General features: G+C 44.4%; 1 protein-coding gene across 3 annotated transcripts in view; it reads left to right on the forward strand.

Annotated features, from left to right (window-relative positions):
- Positions 1–13,253, forward strand: part of PTPRG (protein tyrosine phosphatase receptor type G) — a 412,828-nt gene that overhangs the window by 226,760 nt on the left and 172,815 nt on the right. For all 3 annotated transcript variants that reach the window (XM_067303422.1, XM_067303421.1, XM_067303423.1), the window contains one exon: positions 95–243. In XM_067303422.1, the coding sequence (XP_067159523.1) occupies positions 95–243 (149 nt within the window). The remainder of the gene's footprint in view (positions 1–94; positions 244–13,253) is intronic.

Consider the following 13,253-nt stretch of genomic DNA (forward strand, 5'->3'; position numbering starts at 1 on the left):
TTAGAAAAAATTGCTTTAGTGTAATGAGCAACAACTATAAATGCTTCAGGAAAACTGTGCTAAGCCTGTCTTTCTCCTTGCCTTGGGTGTACAGTTGCCATCCTTCTGAAGGACGAGTATTTTGTGAGTGGCGCCGGGCTGCCAGGCAGATTCAAGGCAGAGAAAGTGGAGTTTCACTGGGGTCAAAGCAACGGATCGGCTGGCTCTGAGCACAGCATCAATGGCAAGAGGTTCCCTGTTGAGGTGAGTGGAAAGACATGCGCTTATGTTCGCGAAAAAAATAAAACCGGAATGTATCGCAGTAGTTTGAGATGGCTGTGAAATAGGGCAATGTTTCCTTCAGTGAACATATCACTTTCAAGGCCCTTCCGGCCCTCGCAGCACTCTATCTATCATCTCTTATGTGCTTTTGCAATGTCAGCTTTGAGCTCTGCTTTGCTCGCCTTGCCAGCTTTTACGTCCCATGGGTTAAGTTTCAAACAGCCACTTTTCTGGTTTCTCCCATAAGCTTTTCATGTGTGGGAGGATCTCCTTGCAAATATCTGCAAAGTGACCTCATCCTCCTCCAAATCTTTTCTTTCCCATGGTGCTTGCAAACAAGTAACTAGGCGCAGTTTGGGAGCCGTTGTGCCAAGACTGCTGTCTTTTGTCGGCGCTACTTCCTTGCATGCATACGGCCCTCTCCCTACCTTCATTCAGCTGCTGTCGCTTGTCTCGTACTAGCGGTACGTCAGGATAGATCTGCACAAACAGCGCCCATCCCAGTGCTGTGAGCTGTTGGTGCCGAGGGCTGCGCTGCTGCGGAAGCGAGGGCTCGACTCTGGCACTGCATCCTGCCAGTGTGGCCGTGGTCCGGGCACAGGGTCCGTGCAGCTGTCCGCAGCTGAGAGCCAAGGCATCCTTTGGATGGCAGGGACAGCCTTTGCATCGTGGCCACCATGATGCCCAGCGTGGTGGGGTCTTGGATGGTGCCCACTAGCCCTGGGTCCATCTGTCTGCAGTGAGATCCGTTTGCTATGTTAGCAGAGTTTGCTGATGATTTTTATTTTATACTCAAGGTTTTGCATGGTGAAATAAAGCTGATGTTATCTGGAATTACCTTTGCCTACCAGAGATCAGATGAGCACCCTCAGAGTAGTTTGTGTGGGTGGGACAGACTTCCAAAGCACAAAGGGAGGTTGTGGCCGGCTTCTGTGCTTCACTGAAAACCACCATTCTCATCTTTCTGCTCCAGCTCCCCCGTCGCATGAATGAGAAACCATCTTTTTCTTTCCCACTTCTGTCTGACTCCTTGAGGTTGGATGATCTGCGAGGCAGGGATTTTTCTTACGAGCTGTTGTGACAGCTTCTGGCTTGACGGGGCCGTGATTTCCCATGACGGGCCGCCCCTGCACGCACAGAGCAAAAGCCCAAATGTTCTCGTGCCGCCCTGTCTCTCTTGGATGGCAATACTGGTGTTTGTAACTGCTCTTTTTGGGTTGCAGGAGGAGCGCTCAGGAAGTCTACAGAGCCAGTCGACTCCTCTTTGGAAATTTGAGAGAGTGGAGGTAGTAAAGGACCCTGGGCTACTGCTTGTTTGTGTCAGAAATAGTATTTCCACTTCACAGACCCTTTCTTGTGATGACAAGGCTATTTGGTGCTAGCTTGAAGAATTGAAGTTATTTTGCTTTGGAGAAAAAGCAAATTCTTAAGGAATAAGTTCCCTGTGTTCTAAATATTCTTTATTTCTGTTTCAATTGGTTGGAATGCTAATTTATTCTGCTTTAAAATTTAGAAGGGGGGAAAAAAATAGAGGAGCCTGCCTTTCTGAATTTAGGTCGCTGTTGTTTTTTGAATACTGTGCACAACAATTTGCTGTATCAGATGGGTTTAATTCTAGTAACAAAAATGTAATTTTCAGTGAGTTGCATTCATTGCGAGAACATGGATCTCTTGACTCTGACCTTTCAGGGCATGATGGCATTAGCAGAATTCCCATGGCTCTTCCTTTATTTTTTTTAAGGAAGAGAGGTTTCTAAACCAAGGCATTCCCCATTGTGATGCTACGTACCTCCTGGCCAAGAATTCCAAATTTCAATCTACTTTATTAAACCATCTGCTGAAAAGGATTTTCATGGGTGGTTTTTAAAGGGTGTTCAGTAGGTCTAAGTTGATGGAACAGTGTTCCTCTTGCCGATATGTACAAAAATAGTCCTTACAGTTGGGATTAGACCTCTCAAAAAGTCACTGTACACGTATGCATAGTGGAGCTTTAAATTTGTAATGCTAATTGTAGTTCAGGCTGCAACTGTCTGATGCAACCCCAACTGCCAGATGCTGGGAGGTCTGTGCCAAAATACTGTACTTCGTTTGAGAAGTGGCATTTCTAGGAAAGCTGTAAAAAACAAAATGCCATCCTACAGAAAGCAAAGGCCAAATCAATCTGATTGCTCTGAGTTTGTGGACGCAGGTACGGCGTTTAAGTGCTCAGGTATTGGCATTTCCGGTCTGCAGCAGTTAGAGCAGCAATGCAGTTGAAAGCAAATATTTTTTGAACCTAATTGTGAAACCAGATGTGGACTATGCAAAACCCATTAGTTCCAAGCACATCCCAAAGGAATGCAGATAGATCAGCTTCATCCATAGACTTCACTCTGTATCCACATGAAGTTTAGAAGTTTTTTCCTCTGGGAAACAAAATGCTTGCTGCTAGTCTTTCTTCTTGAAGAGGATGCAGAAACTAATTAGAAATGTCAGATATAATACAGAGTGTTATTGTTTGACCATGTTGTTTGGTTTTTATTATTGCAACTAATGTGTCAGATGGTAAGGCTGTCTACGTTAATTGGTTTCCTTCATTGAAGCCCATCTGGATCATATTTTTTTGTGATTTATATGTTAAATTAGTTGGTAAGATATATGAGAACGTCCTTTTATTTCCTACTTTAAAGGCATGTTGGATCAAAGGCATATTATCTTGCAGTGCTTTTATTCATATGTAGTGTATTGTGATTCCTTTTCAATTCATAGCATGGGGAACAGTATTTTAAATGGTTTCTATCATTATGTGGTCTTGATCGCTTATTTATTGATTAGATTCTCCTTGCTGATACTGAAGCCTTGTGAAACCATGATGAGCTTGGCTGTATCTGAAGTTGCCTCTATGAACAGAGATGTCCATGTGCCAGTTCGTGATACCAGGCCTGGTCAGCATTGACCTGAAGTCTCAATCTTTTTCTCTCCTTCTTCCCATTTTAGCACCATCATTTGGGCAAGACTAGTAATTAGTGGTGCGATGCTGAAGATTAAAGCGGCACTGTTAGTGTATTGCTGTGAGATTGGAGCGCTAATTCTGATAAGGAGGACGTGGCCTCTGTGCCAGTTTAGAAAAAGTCTCCTTTATTCTTCAACTAAAGAAAAGTTTTTAATGTTGCATTCTCTACATTTTAACAAATTGCTGATTCCTTTGTATTTTGCTACTCTTCTTCTCTGTTATATTTGCTCAGGTTTTTCTTTTTGTTTCTGAAGTCAAAGTGGTATAAATGAACATGCAAACGCTAGAAACCGTTTAAATGTTGAAGTGACAAAATTCCAATAAAGCGTAAGAGCTACCCTCAGGCCAGGAGAGAACCCAGGTTTCCCTTGTTAGAGCCAAGAGTAGTAATTGCAGCTCTTTAATCCCCAGCGTTGATGCATGGGTGAGCAGCCCTGCCTGCTCAGAGGTTCAGGCGCGGAGGGCACCGTCCCGGCTACCTGCAGCGGGAGGCAAACCTGTGCACTTAATATTTCATAGGCGGCTGCAGCTGACACGGCAGAGCTGTGCTAGCTGCTTTCAGTCCCACCGTCCCAGCATAACTGTGATTTTTAGCTGCCTTGTACTCATTTTTATGCAAAATGCTGATTATTTCTGTGAAGAGCAGAAATCAGAAGAGTGATTTTAATCATGACTGTGTTAATTTGATGTGAGCTTTGGCTGTTTATGAGCTTTCTCTTTAATGGCGCTAATTGTCAGTTATAATGTGAACACCATTATACAGTAATATACAGTAATTTATTTAGTAAATGAGAATCTTATTCCAAGGACCATACTGCAGTATGCCATAGAGACCTCATTCCTTTAATCTTACATGAACAAACTTGTGCTGTCTAGGCCAAATTGGTAACAGGAACATCAAGTTGGCTTCTGAAATCGTGGTGTGATTTTTGTACCCACAAGCTCCAGCATGCATGTTGCTGGAGAGCTCTAGTTCTTCTCCTTTAAAAAAGAAACAAAACCAAGAAGCCCACAAGCCATTCCAGCAGAAAATGAAGAGCCAGTGCCCTTTCACGTTGATTAACCAGTTTTTATGTTGATTCATTTCACTAAATTACTATTATAAACAATCATTTGCATTAACAATTCATGCCCTCCCTTAAGCATGTGTCTTAGAAGGCTTTCCAGGTTCTAATGGTATCTTTCTTCTTGCTACTTCTTTGATTTTCTTGCTTTTCCCTTTGAATGTACACACTAAGACTAACTTCAGTGTTGTCTAGAGCTAGTTTCTCTAAGTTGAATGCTCAGATCTCCTTCCCAAAGTTTATCACCTTGTGCTATCATACCTCTTATCACTTAAATCTTCGTGTTTTGCATTATTGCAGAGGACAACCTGTGTCATTAACGTAGAAGAAATGTGTGATACTCAATGCATGAAAATCTTTATTACAGGGAATAAACGGAGACTAGTTAATGTTTTGGGGGGGTTATCCTGAATATTAATTCCTTCCATCACGCCTGGAGTCATTTATGGTAAATGTTCAACCTTTTATCTGCCTGTGGATGGCAGGGAATATATACTTTTTAATGTTAAAATTGGAACCTTTTTCATCCTTTAATTTTACACTTGCTGCGTTTGTAAGTCTGTTTAGGTTTCCATGCTTTTTTTGACATATTAAAAGAACATACCACAGTATGTTCTCTTGATTTCCAGGAGAGGACTAACACACTATGTTGCTGTGTTGCAGCTAGGTTTATTATCTCTGGCATCCAGCATATATGGTAATTTTAACTTTACAAAGATCTCAAGTAAAGACTAATTGTGAAAGAGAGAGCCAGCACTGGTTTTATTTCCTTATATTTCATTTACTAGTTGCTCTTCAAATTTCCTTGCCTCCATCTGGCAGGATGTAGCAAAGTAGAAGTCAATAAATGATGGAGGGACCTAAACAGGGCCATTGGGAATATATCACAGTGAGACACTTTGACGGTCTGAAGTAATTTGACTGTAATGTTCTCTCCAAGGACCAAATCTGCAGTTACATGGGAATACTTAGTGCTCCCAGTGACTTTGATGGGAGATCTGCTGGTGAAACTTCTAGTGACGACTTGGCTTCACGCTCATGATGTCTGTGTGTTGGGCTTCCCAGGGAATTTCGCATGCACTGCTTGTTCAGTCTGCATCTCTTGCAGCACACCTGACTTATTCAGGCAAGGAGATGGCTTGGGGATTTTCAAACTTAATTATTTTTTTTCTTTTTGTTTCAAATTAACAATTTGCAGTTTCTTTTCCAGATTGTTTTCTTAGTCTTCTGTCTCCACTTTCCCCACAATCTTCTAGGGTCTAGATAGCTGTAAAATACTTCAAAAATACAAGATGATGAAAAGCTAAAAATGCTTCTCTGCCTTATCTTCCACCAGGCTTTTCCACCACTTTTCCTCTTTGCTCTTCTTGTTTAGGTTTCTCATCATCAGAAAATAAGTGTGCTCTAATTATAAGACATAAAACAGATCAATTTATTGGGCTCATGGTTGTTTGGGTTTCCATCATGTTGCACTGCAAAGACCATGAGCAGTGTAAGTCGAGCATCTGATAACTGTCTGGTTTACTGTTTTATTTTCCTTAGTGTAGCTGATGCACTGTCTCCTCGCAGTTGTCTTTAGCGCCTCCCGTATAGTGACACGAGAATCAGTTGAGATTTTAATTAATGACTTTATTGCAATCAAGGTTCCATTTTAGTGCAGGATGCTTCGTCTTGTAGTAGTGAAATATTTAATCTCCATCTGGCTGATCTTTTCTGTGAATGCCCCGTGATAATTAAGAAGAAACATGAGAGGATGGTCTGAAACTGAAATATGGTTAGTGGAGGGCTTTGTGTGTCTTGGGACTGTTTGTGTAGAGACCTAGACAAAATTTAGGGAAGTAACAGCAGTTTGTTTTTATGGTAGCATCTTCCCACTGCGTGCCAGACCCCAGTAATTTCCAGAGTTAGATGCAAGTGTTAGAAGGCATCCAGAGTTGTATTTTGCAATAACTATTCAGTAACATGAACCAGGTACAATTCTTTTTGTGTTTAATGGGAATGTCCTGCTTTCCCCAAAGGATTTCCACTGTCTTGTTGAAAAGGTCTGAGCCAGTAGCACTACACTGCAATTACAGTATGTTAATGATGAGCTCAGAGTTGTACATTCCTCTTAATATAAATCCCTGATTTTCTACATGATTAATTGGAACCTGGAAAGACGGGCAAGGAGAAGGAGGATCAGATTGGGTGAAAATAAGAGATAAGAGGCTGACAGCCAGCTCTTGTTGTAAAGGAGAGTTATTTTGAATAGGAGAAAAATCAATACAAAGGTTGGAGAATTTGACAGAGTTATAAGAGCTACTTTAATGAAAGGTAGCAGATTCAATAGGATTGTTGCTTGAAATGTGGGATTGTCTGAGTTAGAAAAATGGGCAACTCTCCCTCCTGCTGTAACGGTGAGCTTTCATACTGCAGAGCTTACTGGGGACTTAGGCCAGAGAGTTTATAGGCATTCACTCTGGGCGCTCAATATAGTGAGAAAAGGGAAAAGAAGCAAGTATGTGTGGGAGCTTGCTAGCTTCCGATCTTCTGGAGTACTTGATTATGGGAGGGGAAGGAGGAGGGCAGCAGCTGGTAGCTATTTCTCCTGCTTCACCGTATTAGGTGGCTACCTAAGAATATTTGGCTGGCCTCTGCAAGGCAGAAGCATTTCATTACGAGGAAGTCTCTTTCTGTGACTCCATCTGGTCCTAGCTAAGGGACAAGGCTGAGTTGGATAGACTCGAGGGAGCTTTTAGCAGGGACTCTTCTCAGTACCACCCATCACACCTCCTGTCCCAGGTGGTGGTGGGGAGAGGTTACCCAGGTAGGAAGGCTGTTCCACTGGTGCACCAAGGCTTTTTGACCCAAGTTAGAGGCGAGGTGAGAAGTCAGCTGATCCTCAGCATCCTTCTGTGCAAATGCATCCTAGACAGAAGCACCCACTTCAGTGTGGCTAGACACCAGGGCTTCACTAGCGCTGCGGAGAGGAACTTGTTCCTGCAGCTACTGGAGGACACAGATTTGGAGAACCTGGTTTATTGCTCCCAAATGAAAGTGTTTGGCCACTTCAGTCTTGAAGGGAGCCAAATTTTCCAAAATTGGCAGTTCATAACTTTTTATGTTTTGGAACTTAGGCACAGACAGATTTTTTTTTGGAGAGAAAAAATCTGCATGCATGAATTCTGTGAGCCTTACAGATCAGTAAAGGGCCCCCGATGTGAGCACATTTACAGGTGCTCTGAGTACACCCATTGGATGTGTTTGCATGTGGTGCTCTTTGGGTCAGCTGTACCAAAGGGTCCTAGTTCAGTGATTAAAAACAGGAGATGTTTGCTAAGTGCTCAGCCCTGCTTCTTTCCTTTAGGCAAGTGTGATAGTCCTGGGACTTTGGAACGTCTTCCTCTTGAGATGTGTGACCCTTAGTAGTTATTCCAGTAGGCCCTCTAGAAATAACAAAGATAGATAACATTTGGCAAAAAAGAGAAACATTGCACAAATGTGTTAAGAAGTGATAATGTTTCCTTGGCACATAAAAAACAAAACCTTAATACGGTTAACGGACTTGTTGGTAGCTTGTCTAGCAGTATTTCCCATGGAAGCTGTTTCACTGGGTCTCAAACAGTGGGAATAGAGTTCACCAATGTTAATCATGATTTAAGTCAGCAAGCAGGAAATGATTTAAAATGCCTATTATACTGTTGTTTTACTGATTGTATTTTTGTGGGCTTTTTTCCTAAAGAATTCTAAACAGTTGCCGTAATTTCATACCAAGAGAATAAATTGCGTCAGACACATCTGAAGTCAGAAAACTCAGTACATTTATTCAGGTTTTGCTTTAGTTCTGTTAAACCACATGTTAAAGAAGTGTTCTCTGAGTGATGGTGATCAAAAGCTTGCATTGACCAAAAAGGAAGATGCATCTTGCTGTCTGGTGTTCATGGGTCCAAGAAAGTTGTGATTAAAGCTGATTTTACAAGGAGGGTCACCAAAAGGCTTTTTAATTCTTTCGGGAGGTAGGCTGCAAAATGCATTCACTGCAGACTGTGCCGATTGGTATTATCGTGCTGAGTTTCTTTCATGCCCTCCCAGCTGAATCCCTCCAGTGTCTCTTATATTTGGTTTAACAGCCTTTTGGGGCAGAAAGTGTCTTTTTCCTGGGTTTGTGCAGTGCCTGCCCCAGCGGAGTTCCTGCTCTGTGCTACAGCAGTGCCGCTGCTGCCGATACAACCGCAGACTTCGCCGCGATGAATTGCTTTGTTTTTTCCCTGATAAAGCTTCACATGATGTAAGAGATCAGGCAGCGGTATGAATATAGTCCCTGTGATTTCCCCAGTTCACAGGCATTGTATTTCCAGACAGGATGGGAAGGTTAACTGAAGTTGAAAAAGGATGTAAAACACAGCAAGTGTTTACTGTCTGGTAGGAATGAAAAAACAATCAAGCGGTTGGAAAAGAGAAAAAGGTATGTGTTTGCTCATGCTTCAAGACATACAGCACTCGTCTTTCTTTGAAGAAAAAATGATTTGGGGAAAATTAGTCATATCCCAGAATACATGTGTCCTCTTGCTCCCTACATTTTTTACCCAGCCTAATAAGCAAAAATCGTGAATCCCTATTTAGTTGGGCTTTTCAGCACATGCCTCGAGAAGCCAGTGATGTCCTTTTCTGTCACCGTCCTGTCTAGGCTGGCTGTCCTCAAAAGGGGCTTTGCTTTATCCTGTCACTTCAGAAGGGAGGCAAAACTGGCTCATGTTTCCAGGAAATCTGCAGCTCGTTTTGTTTCCTGGCTGCCTCCAGGCCGCTCGCTCCCTCGACAGGAAAATCTTTGTTACCGTATCCCGCAAAGAGGGCTTGGGGATCGTTGTCCATTGACCGTGGAGGAGTTTTTGTAAAACGTAGCTCCTGATTTCCACGTTGGTATGAAATATAAATCTTGGCTTCGCACCAGAATTTGAAATAGCGTTACCAGGTGGAAAAGAGCTTTTCCCCCCGCGGTGGGCTAACAGTTTGTTAATAGTTTAGTCAAGCACAGAAAATGGCACATGGTCTGCCAAAAGAGTGTTAGTGTCTCCAGAGGGGGCTGCTAATTGTCCAGGAAAAGAAGATTGAAACTGTCTCCTGAATAAGTTAAGGATGAATCATTCTTCTCAGGGATTGTGGGAAAATGAGATTTTAAACAGACACCGAATAAGGGTGGAGACCTAAGAGCCAGCTTGCTTGTTCGCCCGGGGTGGTGAGCGCAACTTGAGAGTTAAAAGTATGCATTAGCATGAGATCTGTCACACGTCTCCTGGGTACAGAGGGAGAAGGGACCTTTGGGACTTGATCCTGGCAGGGATGGACTAAATAAAGTTTTCCTGAATTTTGTCACGTTTGCCTTTATAGAGCTTTTAACTGTACTGTCTGTTTTGAAGTGTGTACCCAGAATACTGTTTGCATTTGCTTTCTCCCTTAACTGGGGTGCCATAAGGATGATTTCAGGTGATCTCAGGTGATTTTTTTTTCCGGACGTCAAGCCCTTCCATTCCTTCAGGGTGGCAGTTCCTCCAGCGAAGATAAATTTGGTGCTCGATGCCTGCATGCAGTGCTCGAGGGTTCCCAAAGAGTAGCAGTAATCTTCTTAAAATGCAAAACGACCCACAGATGAGTAGCCAAAATGACAGAAATCATCCATAAAGAAGAGGAAACCTCTTTAGTTTCTTATCAGCCTTGGTTAAGGGGGAAATTCTGCCCTCATTTCTCTGAGGTCCAGAGCCTCTTAGGGCAGACTGGTGCTCTTGAGGAGAAGGTGGCTTGCTGAGAGTTGACTGACACATTTAATCTTGTGGTGGCACATACCAGGCAGGACCATAATATCTCTTAAGAAAAAGAAATGTCATTGCATCCAGTTCAAAATAGGAGATTGGAGATAACGGGAAGGTTTTAAAAAAGATTCATTTGAAATTCTTTGCTTGAGAGGTCTCATTCTGTTTGGGAGGCAGAAATGTGAGCGCTCATGTAATGAGCTGCATTCAAAAGATGAAATTTCGAGAGTAAAAATAAAACCCATTATTTCCTGAACGTAAATGGAGTCGCCCATCCAAAAATCCCTAGCTGTGTCTTTCTCCTGTCAACGTCATCTGATATTCCCCTCCTTCCCCATTTAACTAGGAAAATTTTTAGGGGCCTTTGCCCCCAGAAAACACCCGAAGTAGATAGCTTCAGTCGTATCAGGCGCGGCTGGTGAAACCACATGCTGTTTACTAAGTCATGTTGAAAGCCACATGCTGTTGTTGCTGGTGTACCATTTATGAAAGGCCTGTTAGCCCTCCCACTGAACCATATGGTGATTTAGCAGTCAGCCTCGTAGTAGCAAGACCAAGACTCAAGCTGGTCAAAACTAAAACAGATATTCCTCCCGTCACCTCTGGTAAAAACGTTCCCGTTCCCGCTGCAGCGCCGGGGCTGTGCATGCCGCGCCGCCTGTCCTGTTGCCGCCTGTGCCCTGGGGGAAGCTGCTGCTTGTCCAGGGTGCAGGATCGAACACTCACACGTTAGTCTTTCCAGAAACCGAAAACAGCAATTTCTGGATGCTTTCAGCTCGAACTATGTTGTTCCGTTTGAAAGAAAAGAAATATAAAATATATATGAAACATGTGAGAGCTAAGATGCGGGACTTAGCTCTGAGGAGTTTGGGAATGAGAACATGTAAAAGGAAATTAATGTTTTCTGTAGAAGAAAGGCAAGCTCTCATTTCAGAGAAAGTTTCCTAGCAAACCATTTTGGCCTGCTGAAAACTTGAGGTAGTAAAACACCTAACTGTGATCGAGTCTGACATGGTACTGCTGTAATTATTAGCTGAGTTAGTTCAGATGTTTTCCTACCTTAATTAAATAAGATAAAAGAAAACATTGTTGGTTTTGGTAACCGCTGTGAGGAGTAATTTGGCAGCAGCCAGAAGTTGGAGCTGGAAAGGACAGTAGGAGAGAAATAATTAGCAGGGATGATTTTCAGTCCTTGACAACCTGGTTTGTCTTTCTAGCGATGAATGAATTCACCTGACACCCAGAGAGCGCCATCTGATAATAGCACTCAGGAGATCGATACATCGATACCTTATCCTTGAAACGGTATTTAAAGTCTGTTCTTAGGTTCATTTCTTTACTTTTGTAAAGTTATAGCAATCTGGGGTCTGAGATAATGCATTCATTGCGGTGTTATCGGTCCTTTTGCGTTTACTGTATTTTAATGCAGCTACCACCGCTGCTGAAGGAGGCGGCTCGGGAAGTTCAGTCTGCTTATGCCTTAAAAAGAAAGGATGCTCAGAAGATTAAGCTGGTGCCTCGTGCAGAGCAGGTTTGAGAGATTGCAGTGCTTAGGATGGCAGGTGTTTTGTGCGGGAGATGCTTCAAATGTAAAGCTCCCAGGGCGCTAGCTCTGCAGCCCCTGTGCTGAGGAGAGGAGGGGGAGCCGGGCACCGAAGAGATTTCTGTGCTTCTGTAGGCGGAGATTCACCCTGCTAATCACGCCCAAAAGTTGCTGGGTTAAACTTAATGCTGTTTCTTTCCGTTAGCATAATCTGCTTCGTCCACGCCTCTATGGAGATGCTGGGGAATTATTTCCGGAGTTGTGATGCACACCCCAGGACACGAGAATAGCGTGGGCATGCTTGAAATAACGGCCATGCAGATAAGCAGCGTGCGCAAATGTATGGAAATACAGCGGGAGACTTAGCTCTGCGCTTCCTCTAGACAGGCTCACCAGATTCCCCCAAAAGTGTGCGTTTTGAGAGAATTTAAATTGCACTGGAAATTTCATTTTTAACGAGTGCTGCTGTGAAGGACCGGAGGAAGGCAGCGGGACGGTATTGGCTCCGTGATTGCGCCGCCTATGTGCGCTGTCTCTAGCCAGGGAGACGCTCGCGTTGGAAAAAAAGCCTATTTATCCTACAAAAAAAAAAAAATCCAGTTTCTAATAAAGGGCTGGAAAGATGTGCGGCGGCTGCTCCGTGAAGACGTCGAAGGGATTATTCCTACCTCCGTCTCTCGGTATTGACAGGGGCTTCGTCGGCGCGGCCGGCACGATCCGTGTCGCGCCGCCTCCGGGCTCGCCGGAGGGGCGAGAAGGTTCAGCACTTTCCAAACCGATGGGTTTTGGTCGTTTTAAGCAGCTCAAGGCGTGAAAGGTGGAGGAAGAGATGGGAACTGGCAGGAAGCTGTGGCTTGAATAGGACCTCCAGTTCACCTGACGCGCAGCGCTCGTGCGAGGGGGGCCGGGCCCCCGGCTTTTGGCGACGGCTGCGGGGGCGGCCGTGGGGAACGACGGGCGCGTCTGCGATTTGGGGAATGGATTTGATAATTGCTGAGTGGATCTGCCGGGAGCAGGTATGAGGCACCGGCTCGGGCGCTCAGTTAACCTGGTGACGGCTCGCTTTGAATGCGCTGGGAGCGTTCAGCTGGTTTCCTTCTCTTTTCCCCACGAAAGCTCTACCTAGAGCGACGGCACCGTGAGAAGAAGCCCTTTTTCCTCTTCAGTTGTAAAACTAACCTAAAGATACCCGGACTGCGCTCGCCTGGTGCTTTGCGCAGAGGCGCCACCGTCGCTGGTTAAATTTGCTCCGTTTTTCTCCAGATATGCACAAATAACGGTGATTCTAGTTGTCAAACCCGTAACATTTGTTTCCCCTCTGCAGGGGTATGGTATTTTGTCACTATTGACTTCCATACGTGGAGGCCGGCGAGCTGCCCGAGGCTCTTGCCGGAGGCGGTTTCCGTGCCGGGCATTTCCCGGTAAGCTTTAGGCTCTTCATGCGGCTCCTGGTTGGATTTGCAGTTATGTCCCCGGTTGCCCTGCTGTTTGCTGCACCAGTGGAAACTCGAGGCCGGGCAAGCCTGTGAAGCGCGGAAGCAGGGCCTCCAGCCCCGGGGTGCTCGTGGGAGTCGATGCCGCTTCCCGCTGGAGCGCTTTGGAAGGGG

This window comes from Apteryx mantelli, chromosome 12, assembly GCF_036417845.1.
Source record: "Apteryx mantelli isolate bAptMan1 chromosome 12, bAptMan1.hap1, whole genome shotgun sequence".
Classification (NCBI taxonomy): domain Eukaryota; kingdom Metazoa; phylum Chordata; class Aves; order Apterygiformes; family Apterygidae; genus Apteryx; species Apteryx mantelli.